This window comes from Dermochelys coriacea, chromosome 1, assembly GCF_009764565.3.
Source record: "Dermochelys coriacea isolate rDerCor1 chromosome 1, rDerCor1.pri.v4, whole genome shotgun sequence".
NCBI lineage: Eukaryota > Metazoa > Chordata > Testudines > Dermochelyidae > Dermochelys > Dermochelys coriacea.
Window position 1 is genome coordinate 255,443,501 of NC_050068.2, and position 19,898 is coordinate 255,463,398.

General features: G+C 45.9%; 1 protein-coding gene across 1 annotated transcript in view; it reads right to left on the minus strand.

Moving 5' to 3' along the window:
• The window catches only part of SYN3 (synapsin III), a 274,735-nt gene that overhangs the window by 37,942 nt on the left and 216,895 nt on the right, over positions 1–19,898 (minus strand). Inside the window, exon 7 of the mRNA XM_038386748.2 lies at positions 702–764. Within this exon, the coding sequence (XP_038242676.1) occupies positions 702–764 (63 nt within the window). The remainder of the gene's footprint in view (positions 1–701; positions 765–19,898) is intronic.

The following is a 19,898-nucleotide window of genomic DNA, read 5'->3' on the forward strand; positions in this document are numbered from 1 at the left end:
AAGGATCCCAGGGAGCCTGGGAAAAACAAACAGGTTCTTTTGGGCAGGGAAGAATTTTTCAGGATTCCTCTCTTGGCAGGCAACTAGGCAGTCTGCCTTCCTCCTTTGTAAGGGCCAGCCAAACTGTCCTGGTTCCTTCTGGTGGGGAGAGAAAATAACTGAAATAACTCCGTTTGATAGAGTCAAATAATAATAACAGGGTCAAGAAGATCAGTGCTGCTTCTCCCTCTTCTGCAAGGAGACAATGGGAGATTGTGAGCTCCCAGGCTAGGGTCACTTTGCAGGTGCTCAATAATGAATATTTCCCCTTTCAGCAGCACAAAAATGACTAGCCTGATGGCTTCAGGCCAACTAACATTGACTCCTCTCTAACCAGCACATAGACCCACCACCACCTTCCTCTTCCTCTTCCTCTTCCTCCCCCCATCATAACAGTTTCAAACCCAACACCACCTGTGCACACACCCTATATATGCCTGCCTCTTAATGAGCCACAGCTGAAGGCCCTTTCCTCCCACACTGGCAGCTAATGCAGCTCGGACTAGCTATGGCAGAAGCTATTTAACTTAACCCCTTTCCTACCCAGCTGATTGCAGGGTACATACCCCTGTCACAGTGAGGGCACACAATATATATCTGTAAGTTTACATGTCTATATATAGAGATGTAAAATAAGTGAGTTGTGTCAGGCTTTTCCTTACCTTCCCCATTCCAGCATGAGCATGTCCCAGCTTGACCACGATAGGGAAATTTGGGGTTGTGAGCTGAAAGACAGAATGAAGAATCCTATTAGTATCTCTGTGGCAGTTCTTATCACCCAGCTACATTCTTGCTGGGAAGCTGAATCACCATTTCATGATCAAAGAAGGATGGTTCTGTGGGAAAACAGTGGACGATATTTTTTTTCACAGGTCTCCAAATGATTCTGATATGGAGGCTAAGCAGAGTACCTCAGAGTCAACCCCCCTCAAAAGCAGCAGCTTCAAACACTCCACCTGCAATTCTTCCAGTTCGGGCCTTTCTCAGTCTCTCTCCCTCTCCTTTATTTTGGTTCCTTATTTTTCCTATCACTGTCCCCACATTCCCTCCCTATATATTCAACCTGCTGTTTTCAATGGGGGGAAACACAGCATTTCAAAGATTACATGAGAATCTGAGTTATTTTCACAAACCCCTTCCCAACTCCCAACAGTTCTCTTCCCCTTTCCCCAGGCATGGTGGTGATGTGTGTGTGGGGGGGGGGAAGAGGGGAGGGAATGGATGCCAACTCTTGGGTCAAACTCACAAAGACAATCCGCTAGTATAACTCTCTTGCAGTATCTTTCATGGGCAGCTATCATAGACTGGGAGAGGCTGACCCTCCCCAAACAGCCAGGTGTGGATCTGCCCAGGCTCTGCCCCAGATTCCCTCCTGCTTCTCTCTCTGCAGCTCTTGTCTTCCCCCATGCCGTGGCTCGGCGCTCCGGGGCTGGGGGAACTGGGGCAGCCTGGGGCGGGGGGGGCCAGTGGCCCGGGGTGGGGGGGGCTCTGGGCTCCATCAGGGGGCAGAGGGAGTGGAAGGGGCGGGGCCTTGGGCAGAAGGGGCAGGGCTGTGGGCTAGCCTTCCCGAGCTGGCAGTTTATGTGCCACCCATGGTGTCTTCTCTCACTCTCTCTCCTCCAAATTCACAATATTTTATGGGGGGGAAGGGGGAACAAAAGAATGGGCGAGGGCAGGGATTAAGTAATATAATACAAAACTCACATTGTTTGTGTCCCTTCTGTCTCACTGCCTCTTGTCTGTGTGTTGAGCCTGCAAGTTGATCCATGCAGGCATACCACTATGGGGCTACACTGACTTCATCAGGGCTCCCGCCACGGCATAAACATCCCTCAGTAAGGCTACATGCAGGTGTAGGTGTGCACCTGCACAGATCAGCTGACAAGATCGGGGCCTTAAAATGTGTAGTCTTTTGGGCCTGTTTTCTTACAGGATTATGAAGGGCCTAATATGTACCATATATGACACTATAACACCGTACCTTGTTTCATGTTGCTCTGCCTAAAGTTTGTGGACATCATACTTAAACCCCACACAATAGGGTGCATTTTTGCATCTCTCTGTGATTCCATCCTCCTGCAACTTATCATGTACTAGTGCATTTAAGTCATCTGAATGCCCCACCATTGCCATACACTCCACTGTATTAAATTGCACATTTGCCCAATTTAATAGGATTTAGAGCATTTTGTCTTTATTTAAATGCATAAAGCACGAGCTGGATTAATTAAACAGTTAACCTGCAGATATGGTGGTGGCAGTGAGTTGAAGTTGAACAGATAAATGGCTTTCCTATTTGCTTAAGTTGGGAAATAGAGGAATAAATTGTTCTTGTGCTATTTACCAATTGTTTATATGGACAGAAAGCTGCTATGCCCTAAATATAGAATTGGGTGTTGTCTTCATCTATGACATTGTGTGTTGAGTCGTTGAGGATAGTTTCTGTGTCAAGAAAGGCTCAATGAAAGAGGGAGACAATTTTACTTTTTTTGGTGTTATGAAGCTGTATTTTTATTAAAAGTTCCTGGTGATGATGGATTACCGCTGAAGTCATTTGGAGTTGTAAGAACTCAGCACTTCACAGGGCCAAGCCTGTTAAAGCAAGAAGAGCCTGTAATCACTTTGTATTGTATATATGGGCCAGAGCATCAAGTGGTGTAAACTGGCCAGGATTTTCTGAAGTCAATGGAGTTATGCCAATTTACATGAGATAGGGATCTGGTCCTGACCCCAAAATCTCCTCTACATATCTATCTAGATAGAAGGCTAGCAAACTAGCCACCATAGACAGACAGATTGATTAAATGGGTAGAGAAAGTATAACACTGGTAGCTATAAAACTATACACACACAGAGCCCAAGAAAGTCAGATGACATCACAAGAGCAGAACTGGAATAATTAGAACCCTGAGCTGTATATTTACACAGCCTTAGTCACTGTTGTCCTGCGTGGTGTGTTTCACATTCAAATGACAACACAAGAGTTTAACAACAAAAGCATATCTGTATTATAATCATGCACAAAATAAACCAATGTCCTTCAATATGTTTAATTTTTAAAGAGTCTCTTTTGTGGACAAACAGGGAAAATAACTTTGGATGGTGTTTAAAATTTGCACAGTTGTTGAAAAGCTTGGGGTACAGTCTGTACTGTACAGAATGTCTGTGGGTTACGGGATGGGATTGTGACATCAGACATAACTTGGCCAGTCATCCTACAACTGATGTTCATTCATTTGCATAACAATGCTTTTCATTAAAATGCTATAAAATATATTCTAGGGTTGTCTTACACTCAGCCTTTGATGGAATAAGGTTTACAGGCAAGCCTAACTTTAACCATGTGAGTGGTCCTGTTGACTTGCAGGAGATTACTGTGGGTTTAAAGTAGTGGTACCCACATTTTTCCTGTTGCCTCCCCTCCTTATCTGTCCATGATCCCCCTCCATTATGGCACAATTGGTTCAGCAGCAGAGCTTGGGTTGAAGGTGGAGCTAGGGGCAGAACTGGAGCGAAGGGAGGAGCTTCGATTAGAAGTGGAGCTGGGCTGGGGGCAGAGAGGAATGAGGGCAGAGCTGTGGCTGGGGCCGGACCTGGGCTGGGGGTGGAGCAGGGGGTGTAGTGGAGCTGCGGCTTGGGTCAGAGCTGGTTTGAGATCAGAGTGGGGCTTGGTGGTGCTCCCTTCCTGCCCCCCCGTGGGGGTTGGCTTGGGCCCTGCTGTGCACCCCCCAAACTTTCCTCTGCCTCCCACTCGCAGGGGGGCATGCACCACAGTTTAGAGACCCCTGGTTAAGGCTGGTTTAAAGTTAGGCACATGCTTAAGTACCTTGCTGAACTGGGCCTCAGCAAAGCCACATTCTGTTGCAACGATGCAGTAGGCATAAAATATAGCCCACTGATGACACCATGGGCCAAATTTGCAAAATTATGGTCCCTAATTTTGAGTGTACAGCTCTGTGTGTATTATCCTTTTCACATGTGAATGGTGACTGTCATAGTGTGGCCATCTCCAGCATGCCCCCTTGTGCCCTCAGGTAGCCTTGCAAGCAGCCTCTGCTTCAGTTCCCCTGTTCAAGGGGCTCCTTCTTCTCAATAATGCACAAACTGGTTTGCCCATTTACACCCCTTCTAGGGTTCCGGTTTATTAGATCAACATTCAAAATAAAGTTCTCAAGTTCCCCCTTGAGTCCATCCATTTACTCTCTTATCAGGCCACTCCCAGCCCTTTCCTGCCTGTAGTCTCACTTGTCTGCAGTCTCACTTCCAAGTTCCAGATTTATCTGCTGGATCCTATATACTCCTACCAGCCCTGTGCTCCACTCTGGACTCTGCAGTATCCTGCTGCTCTTTACAGGAGAATCAGCTGATCCCTGCCGAGGTGTGCCTCCTTAGTAACTAGAGTTGGCTGGCCTCAGGTCTCAAACCCTCAGGCCAGGTACATCCTCCTACCCCACTTAGATCCTTGCCCACCACAGGGCAAGTTCTACCCAGCTCTCCTCTCATCTTACTACTTTCGGAGAGAAACAGTTCTCTCTCTCCTGAACTGTGTGCATCTCTGCTATTTGGAGAGGAAGCTCATTTCTTTTGTCCACGAGCATTTTGATTTGTCGCTTCAAGCCCTGCTTAGCTGTGGCTGGCTTGTCCCTTCCTATCAGGCCAGCTTCCTGGCTTCTTCCTGGCTTCTTCCAAAGTTGCCAATACCTTTTAATACCTCTCCTTTGAGGAAAGCAACCTGTGAATGGCCTCTCCCAAAGCATCACAGTCATGTCCTGTTCACACCCAGCAGCCTTGTCTTGCCACTCCTTAGGCATTTCCACACCTTGGTCATGCATCTCCAGAACTGATTCTCTCTTTGAGTTAATATCCTTTTCCGAACCTGCCACAGCTCTGTTTTCATGGAATCATAGTTTAAGGCCAGAATGGACCATCAGATCACCTAGTTTGACCCCCTGTACATCACAGGCCACCACCACCACCTAGCAGCTGCACACGAAACCCAACAACCAAAATGAGAGCAAAGTATTACAGCCCACAGGAGACTAGATTAATATGTGCCAGCAGTAGAGCTGTGCACAGGCAGGACCAAGGTGCACCAATGCTCGAGGCCCTGCAATGGCCTTAAATTAAATGAGATATAGATAATCCTAGCAAGTGGCCCAACCCCTCTCTCACATTCTGGGTGCAATCCAGGTGAGGGGTTGTGTCTTCAGAAGAAGAAGATTAAAAATCCTCTCCAGAATACATTGGTGGATGGGGGAAATCCCTTGCTGACCTCCTGCACTGTCCTGTATGATAGAGGTGGGGCAGATGTGGCCCCCAAGGTTTTTCTGTTCCCCTCACCATCGCTGCAGTTTACTGGTCATCCCTTCTGACCCTTCCTTCACTTTCCTACACTGCAAAAGGGCCCGTCTTTCCTCCTTTTCCAGTTTGGGTCCCTGGAACTGATCTGGTTCTGCTAACAGCCCACACTGTACTCCCTGTGGTAATCCACAGGTCTGGAGACTGTTTCACTGGGACTGCCTGGTTTTCCCTGTCTCACAGACCCCATCTTTCTCTTTCCCTTTTACCACATGTTCTCCTGCTCCACACATGAAACACCTTGTGGGGAGGTGTCTTCTTCACCCTTACCCTAGTTGGACATGTGTGATGTACCACTTAAGGGGATGCTCCTAACTTGGCCTGTTGCTCCTCTTCTTTTCCTTTTACAGTTCTTAAAGGGGCAGCCCCTCCTGATGCACCCCACCTCTCAACATGAAACATTTGGATGGGCCCTTCCACTTCTAGACCACCCTTGGAGTGTCTCTTCCTTGAGCACACTCCGAGTGCTCCCATTGCCACCTGGGGCACTGTATTCTTTGTGTCCTGGCTTCCCACATCTCAAACACAGCAGGAACTTCCTCACCTGCTGACAACCATGATCTCCCTGCTGTTGCTGCTGTGCCATGAGCTGCACACTGCCTGGGTTGCCTGATGACTCTGCAGGAGCTGCAGAAGGAATGCTTGAATCCACCACTGCTGCTCGGCTGGAAGACAGACTACATCCTCTACTTTCTCTCCTTTTTGACCATCAAAATGCCCTCCTTGTTGGAAGGAAGGTCTTGGATTCTGCCAGCTACACCAGTGTCATAGGGTGATTGATTCCCGCATGCCCTCTTGTGGCCTCAGGGCAGTCCTGCAAGCAGCCCCTGCCTCAGTTTCCCCTTTCAAGGGACTTCTTCAATAATGCACAAATCTTTCAGGTTCTGGTTTATTAAATTAACAGCATTCAAAATAAAGTTCTCAAACACATCCATTTACCCTCTTATCAGGTCAATCCCTGGCCTTTCCTGCCTGTAGTCTCACTTTCCAGTTACAGGTACCTCTGTTGGGGCCAACTCGCTCCCAGCAGCCTCTGTATTCTACTCTGGTCTCCCTGAGCCAGGGCCACACAGAGGTTTTTGGGAGCCTGAGAGTCTTTCAAAAGGAGGCACCAGGGTAAACTGCCTATCTCCCCCTACCACATCTTGGTGGTCATTCCCGGAACATCCCTCTCTCAACCTCTTTTTGTTCTTTTGAGGGGAATCAGCTGATCCCTGCTCAGGTGTGTCTCCTTAGTAACTAGGCTTGGCTGGCCCTGGGCAAGCTACCTTGTTACAAGGACTTTGCATCTACTAACAGCATTTTGGGACATAACGGATATTGTGGTACTTGTGTGCAAATGACTGCACATGTAAAATGATGTGTGCAAAATCAGAGGCTGGATAAAGCCCCCTTTGAAAATACATGGCTGTAAACTATGACACTCTCCCCACCCCCTACCCACTAACTACCACTGGGATTTTGGGTGTATCCATTAAATACAGAAATATTCTTAGCATTGATTATTAATTAGACTCTAACAGTGTTCTCAGCCCTGAGACAGACACAGTTATTAGAGGTCTTCCTTTGGAGGCCTTGCCTTGAATAAAACAGAAAGACAGTGTAAACCAGGAGTGCCAAGGGAAGGAATTATCTTCGGGCTTGTCTACATGGGATGTTACTGTGTGGCAAGTCAGGGTGTGACTCTACAGTGTACTAGCTTGCCATGCCGTAACACCCTGTGTGGACACTACTACAGCACACCAAAGGGCCCAGTGTGCACTTTACTACTTGTAAAGTGTAGTAAGTCAAAGCGCCCCCTAGGAATTTTGATGCAATGTAGCAGTGTCCACATGGGACATTACTGCACAGCAAGCTAATTCACTGTATAGTCACACCCTGGCTTGCCATGCAGTGACATCCCATGCCGACAAGCCCTTAGATGAAGCCTGAGTTCCCCCTTACTGTAACATGTGCCTTGTTTTATTCAGCCGTAGGCTTCAAGGAAGAAGTTAGTCCATGGGTGGGATTTGAATGAGGAACGGATGACAGACTGGGATTTGGAAGAGTACCCCATGGATAGGGGCATCTTGGTGGAGGAAACAAACATAGGGCATTCGGACTGCTTACAAACCACCACACAATATACACAATTACATTCCAATCACTATTATATTGCACAGTGAACTTTGTAGCAACATGACGGATGATTTTAAGAAGGCTCTGGGGAGCAGGGATGGTAAACAGAAATGTTATAATTCTTTGGAGTAAACAAAAATGCTTTTTAGAAGTGCAGCACAGAATCGCACCTCTGCTTAGCAGGAACTGGTCTGGTGTTACGCATTCACTTCTCAGACTACATTGGCCACCAGTCATTGGCGGGGGGTGGATTTCAGTAACTAACCACCAGAGGATGGATTTGAACTGGTAACTTGGAAGTGAAAGGCTCCATAGGTGGGATTTTCAAAAGCAACTAAGTGACTTAGGAGCACATCTTCCAATAACTTTCCATGCCTCTCACCTCTAAGATGCCAGTTCAAATCCATCCCATGTGTCATTACCAGTCCTCTTGCTATTTGCCATTGCTATTTTATAATTACATGTATTACAGTTGTGTCTGGAATCCTCATTCAGGACTGAGGCCCCATTGTGCTTGGAGCTGTACAATTTCTGTTCACTCCTTGAAAGAAGATTAAGTTCTAATGCTTTATTTCAAAGGACAAGATCTCTGTTTTGCCTGGGTGATGGGGATGTCTTCTCCGTGTGGGAAAATAATGGATGTTAATCATATGCTTAAAAGATCCTGATATTTGTGCAGTGTGAAGTGTCCAGCACTTTTCCTGTGCAAATTCAGAGGGGAACCAAGAGGAGGAGCAAGGGAGTAGATAAGAGCTTTGGGTTTCCCATAGAATACAACAAGCTGATCTAATTCAGACATGAAAGAAATAATTTTGTGATGCAGTGCCGTGACATATATAGTGCAATCTTTTTTCTGTCTGAACTAAGTTCAGGATTTACTGCAGCCTGCAAGCTGATTTTGCCAAATGCGGGGTAGACATGTGAAAGTCGGGACTGTCCTGTGGAATGTGTGGTGGATGTGTGCCTTACTTTAACTTATTAGCTCATGAGCTGACAGCAACTCTATGCAGAATTGTTGACTCAGTGGACAATACCATGTTCCTCTTTATTATTTCTATAGCTCCACAGATGTGCCTGGTGATTTACAGATGAATAAAAAGAGAGGTCCTTGCCCCCTCTGAAGCTGACAGTCTATATGTAGCAGAGCAAGAGATGACAAGCAAAAAGGAGAGGATATGGGAAGGAGGTGGGTGGCAACAGCTAAATATATACTTTGTTACAGACAAACCCATATTGTTATGGGTTCCTTTAAAACGTGTGTGTGTGTGTGTGTGTGTGTGTGAGAGAGAGAGTTAGTATATTCTAATCATAATATATGCAACCCCACGCTCTGAGCGTCCCTAAGTCTCCAACTGCCAGAAGCTGGGACTGGATAACTGGGATCACTTGACATTGCCCTGTTCTGTTCATTCCCTCTGGGGCACCTGGCACTGGCTACTGTCAGAAGACAGGATACTGGGCTAGATGGCCCATTGGTCTGACCCAGTATGGCCCCAAATTTTATTATATTTTTAATAAAATGGAATGAAGTCTATTAGGCAGGAGGCATGGTAGAATGTGGGTTGGTGTCTGGAAACTCAAATGAAATAAGTCTTAAGGAAGAATGAGAGTCTGCATGATTCACCAGATGGGGAAGGATAATCTTGGTATAGGAGACATCATGAGAAAGGGTTCTGAATTGCATATGGGAGAAGGAAGGATGGATCAAGACTACCGTGAATAAAGTGTGAGCTGGAGCAGTAGGGAAAGATGAGAGATGATGAGATAAAGCAGGAAGAAAACTGTGCAGAATTCTGAAAGTGAAGACATGGAATTTGAATGTGATGTGCCATGAGTTAAAGAGGTGGGGTGATGTGGTTGGAACAGTGGCAAGGAAGGTGACTTAGGCTGCTTGGTGTTGGATAGTCTGCATGGGAGTGATGTGTGATTTAGGAGGCCACAGAGAAGTCAGCTAAAGCAGTTGAGGCAAAAGATTACTGGGACATAGACCAGAGTTTTAGCAGAAGAGATGGAGAAGAGGGAACACATTTTTGAGAAGTTATCAAGGAAGAACAGGGAAGATGTTAGCAATTGCTAGGATGTGAGAGAGAAAAGACATGAGAGAAATTGGAGGACACCATGGTTGCAAGTCTGGGTAACTGTCAGGATAGTAGAAGTATCAACAGTATCTAGGAAGGGAGAAGGTGAGATTCAGGGATTTAATAAGGAGCTCTGTTTTTCCATTTCATTTAGAGTTGGAGCTGAGACATGCAGGAGGAAATGTAGGAGAGACACATGCAGATATAGGATGAAGAGAGGAGTAACAGGCCAGAGGTAACTCGTAATTAAGGTAGGTGATGGCTTAAGTCAGAAGTAGGCAATTATTTTTTGTCAAGGTCCAGATTTCTTGGTCAAGTTAAGGTCCAGACACCAGAGAAAACAATAAAAAAAATCCAATAAAGATAATAAGTAAATAAAAAGATTTTGGGGGCCATTCAAAAGCATCTGGGGGTCAAGATTTAGTCCATGGTCCACCTATTGACTACCCCTGGCTTAAGGCAATACAGAGTTCAGGGCTGGTAAAAATCTGATCTGTGTTATTCCTTCATTACATTTAAAAAAAACCCCAAATGGCCGTATAAAATAAGTCCCACATCCTGGAATCAAACTAACCACAGACCAATGTGCTATGGTTGTAACATGTGCTGTGGTTAGAATGTCCCATTCAAGTGGGTTGAAAGGGTTAAGGAGAGAGCACAGCATTTTGTATTAACACAGATCTGCCTAACTTTTGTCATTAATCCCACATTTAATGTGACTTTAATTTCCTTTCTTGGTGCTCCAGGAGGATGCCGTTCAGGGTCACTCTGGTGTGCTGAGCATTTGGGAACACATGCATGCAAGCATTTTAAGTTCTCTTCATTTCACTTGGGTTTCAAGCTTGCGAGAATTGTAAAAACAAATCCAGGCAAGCAGATGCACAGCAAAGAAATGGATTCAGTGGGGGCTATACATATGCGACGGATAGTTTTGGCCAATAAATCCCTAGCACCACCTGTCCAAATATGGGAAAGACTTTTAAAGGGCACATTGAGCACATACAAATGTTTCATTTCTTTACGTATGGAGTTCACTTTGTAGGGCATGTGTTCTCCAAGTGTGTTTGCCTGTAAGGAAGCCTCCAGGTATTTCCCCTCTTTCTGACGACAGTGAGCCCTCCAGAGCATGTTTAATTTTTTTTTTTTTTTTTGCTGGGTGCAGTGGTGAGACAAAGGGAAGCTGGATTTTTCCCCTCTCTGACATTGTTTGGGTTTCTTTCTGCCCTATTTTCATTCACAAATTAGAGTACTGTGTGACGGGTTCGGTCACAGAGACCCCCTTGGGATTGTCACCTGATGTGCTGAGACTACCTCTGAGCCTGTTTTCTCTGCCAGTTTAGGCCTCCAGACCCCTGTCTGGTTGAGCTAGACACACCAGTCTGCTCCAACACAGACCCATGGTCTGAACCACATACCCCAAAGCTGAAGACTTAACTGAAAACGACTTAGCAAGTGCTCCTGTCTCTAGCACCCATACACCCAGCTCCCAATGAGATCCAAACCCCAAATAAATCCGTTTTACTCTGTATAAAGCTTATACAGGGTAAACTCATAAATTGTCCACCCTCTATAACACTGACAGAGAGAAATGCACAGCTGTTTGCTCCCTGGGGTATTAATTGCTTACTCTGGGTCAATTAATAAGCAAAGGTGATTTTATTTAATATAAAAAGTAGGATTTAAATGGTTCCAATTAATAACAGGCAGTACAAAGTAAGTTACCAAGCAAAAGAAACCAAAACATGCAAGTCTAAGCCTAATACATTAAGAAACTGATTACAGATAAAATCTCACCCTCAGAGATGTTCCAATAAGCTTCTTTCATAGACTAGACTCCTTTCTAATCTGGGCCCAATCCTTTCCCCGGTACAGTCCTTGTTCCAGCTCAGGTGGTAGCAAGGGGATTTTTCATGACTGCAGCCCCCTATGTTCTGTTCCATTCCCTTTTATAGCTTTGGCACAAGGCAGGAATCCTTTGTCTCTCTCTGGGTTCCCACCCTTCCTTCTAAATGGAAAAGCACCAGGTTAAAGATGGATTCTAGTACCAGGTGACATGGTCACATGTCCTGTGAGCCCCCCTCCATTTCTCCAGGACTGGCTCACAGGTATGCGGTGGAGGCTTGCAAGTAAATAGAGCCATTTACCACCAATTGTCCTAGCTGATAGGAGCCATCAAGATTCCAAGCCACCATTAATGGCCCACACTTTGCATAGTCACAATTGGAGTTCAGAGTAACACTTCATATTTCTAGCTTCAGATACAAGAATGATACATTCATACAAATAGTATGAACACTCTCAGTAGATTATAAGCTTTTTAATGATACCTTATAAGAGACCTTTTGCATAAAGCATATTCCAGCTACATTATATTTACACTCATAAGCATATTTCCATAAATATATGGAATGCAACATCACATACTCCTCTCCCAAAATAAACATGTTACACGGGGAGGGAGGAAGTTACTCTCTAGGAAGGAGGGGAACTCTCTAGGAATTGGAGCATTTGGGAAGTAAATTCTAAAGCTGTGGGAAGGGATTCAGAAAGGCAACATCAGAAGGAAGAAAACTATACATGAAGCTGAATAAACCATAGCACCCCGGACCATCTTCCAGGAACCCCAGAACCCTGCTCCTGCAATACATCTGAGTAGCTAAGAGTTTACCCCCCCCCACACACACTCCCAATCATTCTTCCAATGGGTCTGCCTCGTCCTCAATTCCCTCTGAATCTGGATCTCTTATTTGTGGCCCCAGAGTTCCCGAGACTGCTTATTTTCCTTGTCTGCCAGCAATGGCCTTAACGCACCCAGAAGGCTTTGAGTGCTTCTTCCACTCTCTTTGGGCCAGATCCTGTGCTCATCAAGGTCAATGGGTGCAAGGCATGGCCTCTTGATGGAAATCAAACTTTCTTGAGCCAGTATGAAAATTGCAGTGTAATTTTTTGGTAACCATGCCCCTTCTGGTGCTTGCACTTTAGTGTATAGAGCCAGCCAATGGAGCTATAGCTACACATTCTTTTCACAAGCTGAGGATCACCTCAGAAGTATAGAGTGAGTGCAGTTCACTAGTAGGAAGGTTTATGCCCACTTCTTGCTAACTTTACACCGGAACAGCCAGCTACACATTGGACAATGGATACTCAAACCCTACTACAGGCTTGGTTCTGATCTCACACCAGTGAAACTCATTTAAAGGCAATGAGATCAGAATCAGGCCTTTTGTATACTAGGACAGCAAGGCAAAGCAAAGAAGGGCACTAACAGTTATCCGTAACATCCCAACATATCCCAAGATAGTTGTAAATACTGGCATAGTGCTAGTGTTCTAGTTCACCCTTGGCCAAAATGCCAGCTGTTAGATGCTTGGCAGAATGAGGTGGGCAGTGGAACAAGGCAGTATCTTCATGGTTCACTGCCTGGTAAAGGGTACAGGATACCACAGTTCACTGGTAGGTTTGAAATACCCTCTGGGTTTCCAGCAGCTGCTCAGCAGTGGGTCACCCTTTCTTTTTTTGCTTTGTGTTCTTCTGTTGTGCCAAAAGTGCTCAGAGCAGTGGAATTACTGGCATAGATAGACATCAAAACATCAGGACACTCACTTTTAATTTTTTGAAGGCACAGGACTAGCAAAACCAGCAACAATAATTAATTTCTCAGTGTTCAGAGGGCTTCTGAGGAATGTATAACCTACAAGAAATAGGGAAACAGGAGTTGCCACACTGCAGATAGTCTTTGTGTAATTCATAAGGGTAGAAGTGAGTGTATGTCTTCCTCTCTTATCATATGATGCCATACAATAGTTTCACATTTATGCATATTGACACATGGGATTTTTCTCCACACACTCACAGGCTACCACATACGCAATGGATTAAGACTGCCATATGTCGTTGTGTCAACATGACACAAGTCATTTTGGCTACATTGTTCATAAACTTTCACGTATATTTTCATCACCCTCACGCTCACCCACTTACTCAGAAAGTCAGGACTCATATCACATTCTCACCTCTCCTCTGGTGTCCTAATATATCCTGCTTTTCCACCAGCTCTAATTTTAAACTCTTTGTCCTCTTTTCCCCATTACTAGGTGGCACAGTCTGATGCCTCTTGTCCGTGGGTGGAAAATCTAGGTTTATCTAGACTAGATTTTGCCTTTGGGTCAGTGGAATTTAGGGGATACAATAGCAGCTTTCTTCCTTGGGACTGGCCTAGCTATGTGCATATTATAGCTGGTCAGGAATTTTCTGTAAAATGCTTTTTTGATGGATTAATTGAAACCAGAACAGTTTGTGGGGAAGAGCTTGTTACAACAAATCTCCTGATTCAGAAATGTTTTGAAAACTTTGTTTGAAATTGTCAGTGTCCATTTTAACATTTGCTAGACAAAAAAGATAGTTTGAAATGACTTTTTATTTTGAAATTTTAGTCAATTTATAGTTAAAAATTTAACAGGTCAAAATTGAATAAAATGTTTCGATCCGATCCGTTTTTTTTTTCAGATTATCTGTGTGTGTAAATTTTTGTGTTTTCAAATGTTCATCTGAGTTCGGGATGGGAACTTTTTTGTTTTAAACTGAGAGACTCTCATGGAATGGGAAAACTGTTTCCCTCCCAGCTCTAGTACATATGTAGCCCACATAAGCACAGAGTGGGTTTTTGTTGCCCTCTTGTGGCTGGTTCATGTGGTAGGCTACAAGCCTACTACAGCAGTTTGTCCTTCTGCTGAAGTGGGAAAGGCTCAGGCTGTCAGCAGTGACAATCCTGCCAATGACCCAAGCAGATGGTTGTTTTATATGTGTGCTTTGGCCTTGATCTGAGAACCAGGATTGCCCTTGTGGGCTGGAAGTGGTGGCAGTTCTACCAGGTGAGTTAAATACAATTCACAGAGGACATATGCTGAGTTATTTTCAACTGGAACTGGCTTCAATTTCCATCCTATTTCCATCCTAACCCTTTCCAGCCTTAAGGAGAAAGGGGCTCTTCAAGCACACAGAAACAGAGGAAACCACTGCAGGGATCAATCTCTTTTCATCTCATAACCACCATCTCAACTAGAGGCATTCTTTTCCCTTCTAGACACACACATTTGTGTAGCAGAGACTACAGTGGCTAGGAATTTCAAGCAGCAGGAAGTAGAGAAATTCCATTGGGAATAACACATAGACCCTCTTCTTTTCAATGGGCATGCCTGAGGTTGCGTGGAGGCTGTGGTCTGCTTAAGGCCATTCAGTCAGTTCTTCTCTGTTTACAGAGAAAAGTGTTCGCCCTTTACGGGAAAAGGAGGTGGGGACCTGGGCTGATTTTATCTGTGAGGCAATATCTCCACCTCACTTGAATAAACAAGACAAATGTGAGTGAGCCACTGCAGATCCAACACTGGGTATTTGTTTCTCAGCCAGGCTTATTGCTTAGGTTTTCATCAGACAGACGCAAGAATCTGTAACAAGCGCAGCAACCATCAGGAGCATTATAAGACAGGAGAGGAATGGCCAGGGTTACCACAAGTCCAGGTTTTCCCCAGACATGACCTCTTTTCTGATCCTCCAACCCCGCCATCTGGGTGGATTTTTCAAATAAGAGGAAGTGTCCAGGATTTTTGCAGAGCAGACGTTGCAGCTCAGAAAGAGCCACCTCTGTGCACCAATTGTCCCTCCCCTGCATCCGCAGCTGCTGGATCCACCCACCCTGGCCAGGCCAAGACCGCCAGGTAAGTGGAGCCGCCAAGCACCTCATGGCCGAGCCATCTCTGGGAGGGGGAGAAGCACACAGGGAGGTGCTAACTGACAGGCTGGCGCTGTGTCCCAGGCCTGCGCCAGCCACCCTACCACTGTGACAGGGAGCACAACATTGCCCCCCACCTCGAGTGTGAGGTCACAGATAGCCCTTCCAGCACCCCCCGAATGCTCCTCCCAGTCCACACACACCCCTGCAGCACTCCCATGTATCCCCTGCCAGTACATACACACCCCTGTAGCACCCCCAAATACCCTCTGCCAGTACACACTCCCCCTCCAGCACCCCCCAGGTGTACCTCCTCTCCAGCTCCTTTCCTAGCAGTGTCCTCTATTTGGGAACTTGAAATATGGAATCCTAGGACTGGCCCTGTGCTGGAATAGCAGGAAGTGCTGCAGTTCAGGAAGGAGGTGCATTGGCACTGCAGTAGGGGCTCAGGACTGGAGTATCAGAGCGCTCTAGACCCAGGACTGAGGTGTACTGACAGGCTGTCGGGGCTCAGGACTGAAACAGTGGCATGGGATGGTTCTGCAGGTCAGAAGTGAGGTGCATTGGCAGACCTGTATAATGGGAGTGAGCACAGCAGTTACCTGTTCTATACTTTGTCCTTGGATGTGCTCTCATTCCCTCATGATATGAGCCTTGCATTCACTCACACACAAAAACCAAAATAATTCCAGAGGCTGGTTTGTTAGACTGCTACCTCTTTTCTCCCTGTCTGTCTTTCTGTGGTTAAAATATTCACCCAGCCTCCCCATCAGTGCCTGATCCAGCCACAACAATAGCGTGTGGTTCACATACTTACTCTCTACCAAGAGGCTGACAGGGCCTTAGAAATTCCATGCATGAGGTGCTTCCTTTGTGCACTCAGCTTCTTCACTACACAAAGAATGGATGCTTGTTTGATCACTCTCAAAACTCACAAATGCGGCTGCGGGGGAGTGGGGAAAATCTCCCTTTAAACATGAAAAATCCCCATGCTCTGAGAGGAACCGAACAGAACCTCTGCCTGGTTATAACCCAAAACAGCTGGTCAGGGCCTCTGATGGGGGGAGTCCATTAACCCTCATTTCCAGGCAGAAGAATTCCACAGCTCTGTCTACTCCCCTCTCAAGTTCTAATTTTTTTCATTCGTGAATCCAAAGAACGTTTCTTGTAAACATCTGCCACAGAGTTTACCCCCTCAGACCTCCCCTCAGTTGATTTCATCTGGTTTTTCATTGGATACTGAAGCAGCTCCTACAAATTTCCCATGCAGAGGCCCAAACTGAAAGACTCCCACATTCAGCAAGCAGCTTTTCTTAGCAAACCGCCCTGACACGGCAACTTGAGACCAGGGTACAATTTCATCGCCACTTTCTAGACAGTGACGTCCCAGCCCCAACTGGCTAACTTAGCTCATCTGACTCAGAAATACAAAGCAGTGACACACTGGGTTTGGGTCTCTAACCATAACAGTGTTGCAGACATGATTTTGTTTTTAACTTTCTCATTAGTGTTGGGCTTTAACCATTTGGGGGAAACCACAGCCTCCAAAACTCCCGTCTCCTGACTGTCCCCTGACTTTGACTCACAAGGTTTTAACAGATACATAGAAAAACAGAGTGCAAGGAGGGAAAACCTTGGTTCTCAGCAAACCTGTGGCTTGCATCTCGGGGACACTGTTTTAGAAATGTGCATGGAAGTAAACCCTATACCCCATACGGATGCAGGCTCCTCGGAGGCTATTCTTTAATGATGATGCCCGTAGATTTGCAGAATGAGAGAATGTGCATGGGGACAGCGGCAGGAGGTTTCCACGGCTGGCTTCAACTGAAGACACCCCCAAATCTTTAAGCTGGTGCTGCTTCCCGTGTAACCCTTTGTGGGGTGTGGTTCAAAAGTATTTAGCATTGCCCTACCTCTGCTTCCATTGAAGTCAACAGTAAAGTTCCCATTAGCTTCACTGGGAGCAGAGTAAGGCTGACACTGAGGGCTTTTGAAAACCCCACCCTGCATTTCTAAGCCCTCAGGTAGAGTTTGTGATGGACTATGTGTCACCTCCACCAAAGGATTAATCACCTCTCAGCAGTTGTTGGGAGCGATGGACTGGGTCCCGTCTGAGACAAATCCTACTTCTTATTTAAAAACCCAGTGAAGGCATTTTAATATTGTGTATGGAATATTCTGATTAAACTAAGGCCCCATGTAGAGTAAAACTACAACTGAGCCAGGGAACCTGGTTACATCCATCTACCTAATCTATCTAGTTTTTATCCTGTGCTCTTCACCATGGCAGCTGAGAATCTTATACATAAAGGGTGAAACCCTGACCCCATTGGGAGTCAATGGGAGTTCTGTCATTCATTTCAGTGGCACCAGGATTTCACCCCCAGGGGTTTACAAGTATTGCATATTGGAAGTTTCTCTCCCACACAGGTGTTTTGCAGGCTCATTGCTTTACAGTGCGAAAGCTAAATTGATTAAGTGAGTTTTGCACTTTGTGCCGAAAGCCAATGTGTTCTGGGAGTGAGTTGTGCCATCTGAGGCCAGCTCTGTGCCCTGAGCTAACCCAGCACTGTGGGCCATCACTCAGGTAGGGGGAGGTAGCTCCAATCCCAGGGAAGACTATTAACAAATTGAGAGAATGATCATTTAATCAAAGAGATTTCAGAATCCATTTCATTAAGCTGACTTTTCAACATCAGGAGTTATTGGCCAGCTCTTATAGTTATATAGTGGCATGGACCTTTGAAGGGTCATTGTCTTTCCAGCAGGTAGCTGAGCCAGCCTATGTGCAGGTGCATGTTTAGTGTACAAGGAGCTTCCCTCATAGCCTTATGCAACAACTTGTCTTAGTTGCAGGGCCTTCTCACTTCAAGCACCCCATCATGGGCGGCGTGTGAATTGGCCATTCGGAGAGGTTAGCCCCCGGCCCCGCCCCTTCGGCCTGAGCCCCTTTCCCCCCCTCCACTTACCTCGCAGGAGTTCAAAGCCCCTATACCGTGGCCGCCAGCCTCCCTGCCCCAGCCCCGGGTCGCCTGAGTACCCCCCGCCCTGGAGCACCGGGCAGGCAGCATGGCCCCCAGTGTCCCCAGCCCTGGAGCGCCAAATGGCATGAGCATTAGCCCCAGTCGCCCCTAGTCCCAGCCACAGGCCAGCCTGTTCTCACCCCAGCCACAGGCATGGGGGAAGAGCTGGAAGCAGGAGGGGGACTGGGGGCAGAGTATGGGCGGGGCCACAACTGGCTGTTTGGGGAGGCTCAGCCTCCTCTGGCCTGTGATACCTGCCGTCCATGCACCCCATCAATGCATCCAGCCTTGCTCTTTCTCTGCACTGGTCAGGGAAGCGGGGCAGATGCTGTGGTGAGGGTTGCATTATCTGTGCTCAATGGGCCATTAAAGAAGGAGTGCAATCCCTCCCAGAGCTCCTTCTAGGGAGGTGCAGCTCCATGCTACACCAGGCCCAATAGCATCACTTGGCCATATGTTTCTGCATAACTAAGGTTTCAGAGTAGCAGCCGTGTTAGTCTGTATTCGCAAAAAGAAAAGAAGTACTTGTGGCACCTTAGAGACTAACAAATTTATTAGAGCATAAGCTTTCGTGAGCTACAGCTCACTTCATCGGATGCATCCGATGAAGTGAGCTGTAGCTCACGAAAGCTTATGCTCTAATAAATTTGTTAGTCTCTAAGGTGCCACAAGTACTCCTTTTCTTTTTGCATTACTAAGGTAATACTGGGAGAGAGAGCTCCCCCGATAATTATTTATACATGTGATTTCATTTTTTTGTGCCACAATCTAATTGCTTCATTGCCTCACAGTATTTCCAGCTGTTTGTCTTTATCAGTTTCTATGTTTCTCCTGTCACTCTCATGCATGGGTAATTTAGAACTAGTTCCCATATTTCCTGCTTTATTTTGAAAGGAATGAGAAAATGAAAACCCTTATGATCAAAGTCTCCAAACTTCAGCACCCATCTGTCCTTGGGACAGGACATGGGATCAGTTTGATACTGAAATGTTCTATAACGTTCCCTACCTAAGAAATACTATGTGTACATTTATTCAGCAGCTGGTTTCTTCTTTGGTGAATGGGCACACACCAGATGCTTAACTAAAAATCATGGACTTAATAAAGACACTGCATTTATGGCTTATTACAACAATCTGTAATCTACTACCCCCCGCCCCACACACACAGAGGTGTTAACTGGCCACTTCACTTTGAATGGTTTCTTACAATATGTATTAAGTACAATCTCTTCCACCTTGTATTTAGCTGTGACACTCTGAGTACCTTTCCCAGACCTGAAGAAGAGCTCTGTATAAGCTTGAAAGCTTGTCTTTCACAAAAAGAAGACAGTCCATTAAAAGATATGACCTCACCCACAGAGTCTCTCTAATATCCTGGAACCAACACGGCTAGAACAACACTGCAAACATACAAGTCCTAAGTATTACGAACAGCAAACAAATTACAGAGAGAAGCGAAGCGAAAACATACAGGGAGTGGTGTTCCAGGGTGGGCTAACTTGACAGCGGGATTTCAAAGCTGACATTTCACTGACTGAGCTAACAACCAACT